Here is a 4,615-nt window from a genome sequence, read left to right as displayed (position 1 = left end):
TTCGGAGGAAGGAGGAGATATAGAAGGAGAGAGAGCGAAAATTCAGTAAAATATGGGAGAAAATAAATATCCTTCTCACATTTATTTTATTTTTAGTTTTACAAAAATTAAATTATTTATTTTTACTTTTATAAATTATAAATTGTAGCTTAATATTAATCAAATTTGGGAATGTTTTTTTACTAGTAGTTGTGACTATTGAGGCTCAACAAGAAAGGACAACCACATACTACCCACTAGCAATGGCTACAAAATTATAATTTTTATTTGAATTTTTTTTTTTCATTTTCAGGATTTTTTTCAGTTAGATAAAATGTCTAAATATTTTTTTGTAATTAATTTGACATGTTTTTAAATATAATGATATTAAGAGACGTTTTGATTTTTTTATTTTTAAATTGAGTATTATTTTTGAGTTTACACCTTCTAATTTGTTAAGTTGGTTTGAGTGATTAAAAAAATGTATAAGGTAAGAAAATATTTGAAAAAATTGAATAGATAGATTTTTTAATTTATTTAAAAAAAAACTTTATAATAACATAATTAAGTGTACGGTGTAGCATATTTGATGTATTTATATTTTAGAACATGTATTATTTTGCGATATATACACTTAAAACTGACTAATACCAATTCACTGTTAAAAAAATGTGAAATATTTGGAAATAATTGAAAAAAATCAGAAAAAAAAAATATAATTTTTTTTCTTTCAAATGTGTTAAATTAGTTTAGAATTTTTTTTTTATTAAGTTAAAATAAGAAGATAAAAATGTTTGTAAAATAATTTTAAAAAATAATTTTAAATGATAAAAATTACGATAGTTTGAAATATATAACATAATTCAAAGTTCAAATTTCATCCATAAAAACTACCCAAATTAGAACCTCTAATAATATTTTGACTTTTCTTAATTATTTTGGATATTGAATAAGCTATTAAAAAATTATTTTATTATTATATTACATCGTGTCTTAAAAAAAAAATAAGACATTACATATATGAATTAATTTTTTTTTTCAAAAATATATATGAATATTATCATATTAATACCCTTCCCAATTTGAAAAAAATAATAATTGCACACTCTGTTGATTCTACTATTAAAATTGAGATCCCTAGCGGGAGTAACCTTGACTATAATTTAGGCATTCTATTTTTAACATAACTAGAAAGATTCCTGTGCGGCTAATGGATAAAAATATATTGTTACAACATCCTGCGTTTATCAAATTTGGTGTTAAATTTAAAATATAAAGTGTTATTAGCTTAGTTGGTTAAAAAGTTGTACTTGTTTTTGTTAAGTTGCTAGTTCGAAACATATCTATAGTATTTTTTATTTTATTTTTAACCGTTTTTAGTTTATAGGCGGTCAACCCAGAATTCGACTCAAATATCCATTTACTCTCACATATATATCCAAATTAACCATAGTTCTTAATCCGGCAATCCAGACACTTTCAAAATTAAGCATCATTATATATTTATATATATAGATTAGTTAGTTAAAATTGTTCCGCGTTCATCAAATTTGGTGTTGAATTTAAAATATAAAGTGTTATTAGCCTAATTGATTAAAAAATTGTATTTATTTTGTTAGGTTGGGTGTTCGAAACATGCCTGTAACATTTTTAATTTTATTTTTAACCGTTTTAAATTTATATGCGGACAATTTTCGACCCGACAATCAAGACATTTTCAAAATTAAGCATTATTATATTAATATATAGATTTTTTTCCATATAAATCTTTAGAAATAATTCAATATGTAAAATTGAGATATCTAAAAGTTTGTACAAGGTTATAAGTAAAAGACAATAATATCTTCACTTCCAACCAAGAAATAAGTAAAAAAAAGACAATAATATCTTCACTTCTAAACAAGAAATAGATTTCACATCATTTTGTAATTCACAAGAAATATATCTCAAAATAATAATAACAAGTATATGTATATATATATATACCACAAATAATAAACTCACAAAATAAATGAACAAATTTCTGTAACCCCAATTCTTCTTCTTCTCCTTCATCAAACCATTAAAATCCAATCTATGAAAAATGAAAACGCAACCTTAAATCGTTGTCATATGTATTGCTGATTAAAGAATTTGCACCCAGATATTCCCGCCGATATCGCGACCGCCGCAAACGCAAAGAACTGCATAGTGATCGCCGCCACCGACGAATCCGTAAACAAGTTATCCCCAAGCTCTCTCAAGTTATTCGTCAATGGCACCGCCGCCGAAAATGAAGACATCAAAAAATAAGCCAATATCTACAAACCCAATTCGTCAATTCATATTATTATCCTTAAATCCCCTAATTTGTTAATCCCCATCACAAAAATTCAATAATCGCAGCAGTACCTGATCGCCGTAGAAATCAACAATCGCAAACGTCTTCGGATCAATCACCTGTTTCCCGGTCGACAATTCATTAATCTGCCGAAACGTCTGTGCCCCAGTGTAAATCATAGACATAATCGATATCGCCACAAAATACCTATACCATCTTCAAATTAAACGCTATTTCATCGAAATTATGAAACAATATGATTAATTAACAAACCTGTATTCATTGAAATGATGGAATGTTCTCCAGTCTCCATGATTGTTACATACCATTATGAGGAAGGAAAGAATTGAGAAGATAAGTCCGGATACTCTGGTGGCTAATGAACCTCTTTTCAAAAAATCTTCTCTTCTCCAGCGGCGAACGATCGCCGATACTCCGAATGCTGGACCATGGGTCTGGGCCGTCTGAGGCGTCTGATCCTCGACGTCGCCGGCCGGGGCTTCGGCGGCAGGGACAGGCGCGGTCACTGGCTGTTCATTGGGATTACCCATTGATTTGATTAGTGAAAACAAGATCGGAGAAAAGGATGGATCTGTTTCAGAGAATCAGCGATTCTATCGAAGGAATTTTGATGGAGTCTTCCACGGGTAGCACTTTGACAACTCAGATGGAATGGAATGGAAGAGAAGACAACTGGCTAAGTACAGAACTATAAATGTTTTTTTTAATATTATTTTTATTTATTTTTTAAGTCAATAACATTTTTTATATAATTTTTTTTATTAAAGTTGGCCAGTTCAAATATACAATGAGAATTTTGTTGTTAAATATATATCTAATTTTAAATGTTTGGTTGAGATTTTATTTTCTCAAGAGTTAAAATTTTATTTTCTATGATTTAAGATATTACATTTTTTTTTTTGTTTATTATAGAAAATGATGATTATATTTAATTCTTTATATATTTTTTAATTGGTCATTTTGATTTTTCATCAAATTAGTAATATTTTGTATATTGTTCACATGATAATTCATGACTAAATAAATGATTTTATTTATTTATTTTATTATTATTATTATTATTATTTTTTTGAAGTATAAGGCTAGTAGTATTTGTGATAATATACCCTCTAACTTTCAACTAATTCCGAAATAAAATTGTTTTCATTCAATTTCTCAAAAATTAATTTAAAATTTTACATTTATTTTATTTATATTTAAACTCATTATTAAATATATATATTTAAATTATTTTTTTATTAAAATATTTAAATTATTTTTTTATTAAAATATTTAAATTATTATTTTTATAAATATTCCTTATTATATAACCATCCCTCTTTAACTACATTTATCAACTCACTTCGGTCATCCAATAATCTTATTATCACATACTTACCAACTCACTTCGGTTAACTAACAATCTTATTCTTATCCAACAATCTACTCTTTATTCATCTTTATTAACTCACTTACTTAATAACTCACTTCCGTCAACCAACATATTCTTTATCCCCTCTTTATAATTATTGTAAATTTGTATTAGGTGAGATTCGAACCATCCATCTTTATTATGCATAATGAACACTTAATTATTATAACACTTAAGATTATTATTTTTCTTCTTAAAATTTAGCTTAGTTAGTTAAAATGTTAAACTTATATGGTGGGGTTGTAAGTTCAAAACTGGTGTCTATCACATTTTAATTTAATTTTCCAAGTTTATGGGTAGACGGATCAACTCATGATCGACCCGACACAAGTATTTATTTACCCTCACATACATATCTAAATTAATCACAACTCTCAACCCAGTAATTCAAACACTTTAAAATTAATTATTATATATATATATATATATATATATATATATATATATATATATATAATTTTAATGAAGTTTTCTTAAAAAACAATATTATTTGGGAGGCTTAAATTTTTTTTATTTATTTATCGTTTTTAGTGTACAAAAGCTAATATATATATTCTTAGCAAAAAAAAAATAATTAAGCTAATTATTTTGTAAAACAGAAAACTTGTTAAAATCTACATTTAAATTAATCCAAAACTATTATTCGCAGACTCTTTTCCACGCACTTTGGTATTATCTAGAATCCTAGATATATATTTTATGTATGATAATGCTTCTTATAATTTATAAAAAAAAAATTACATTCAATTATGTACATAAAAAATAATTATAATTAAAATAATATATAATTTTCCTAATAATATTATAATTTAATAATTAATATAATGTATGAGTTAATTAAGATCCTCCACCTAGATGATCAATAGAGGTTGAAAATGATATTC

The 4,615-nt window shown here is 25.6% G+C and overlaps 1 protein-coding gene across 1 annotated transcript; it reads right to left on the bottom strand.

The window, feature by feature from the left end:
- Positions 1–2,017: 2,017 nt before the first annotated feature.
- LOC124910448 (CASP-like protein 4B4) lies at positions 2,018–2,985 on the bottom strand. The gene is made up of 3 exons (XM_047451091.1): positions 2,573–2,985; positions 2,371–2,506; positions 2,018–2,279 (listed from the first exon to the last, which is right to left on the bottom strand). Exons 1-3 carry the CDS (start codon positions 2,848–2,850, stop codon positions 2,088–2,090), a joined length of 606 nt encoding a protein of 201 aa, XP_047307047.1. The 5' UTR covers positions 2,851–2,985; the 3' UTR covers positions 2,018–2,087.
- Between the last annotated feature and the right edge of the window lie 1,630 nt (positions 2,986–4,615).

This window comes from Impatiens glandulifera, chromosome 7 (assembly GCF_907164915.1).
Source record: "Impatiens glandulifera chromosome 7, dImpGla2.1, whole genome shotgun sequence".
Classification (NCBI taxonomy): Eukaryota; Viridiplantae; Streptophyta; class Magnoliopsida; order Ericales; family Balsaminaceae; genus Impatiens; species Impatiens glandulifera.
The sequence above is the reverse complement of the archived record's forward strand: the minus strand, read 5'-3'. Positions and strand labels throughout refer to the sequence as shown.

Coding starts and splice junctions, on each gene's coding strand:
- LOC124910448 (XM_047451091.1), bottom strand. CDS start 2,850: ATGGGTAATCCCAATGAACAGCCAGTGACCGCGCCTGTCCCTGCCGCC. Junction 2,507..2,572: donor CATCATTTCAATGAATACAG/GTTTGTTAATTA, acceptor AAGATGGTATAG/GTATTTTGTGGCGATATCGA. Junction 2,280..2,370: donor TTGATTTCTACGGCGATCAG/GTACTGCTGCGA, acceptor TTGGGTTTGTAG/ATATTGGCTTATTTTTTGAT.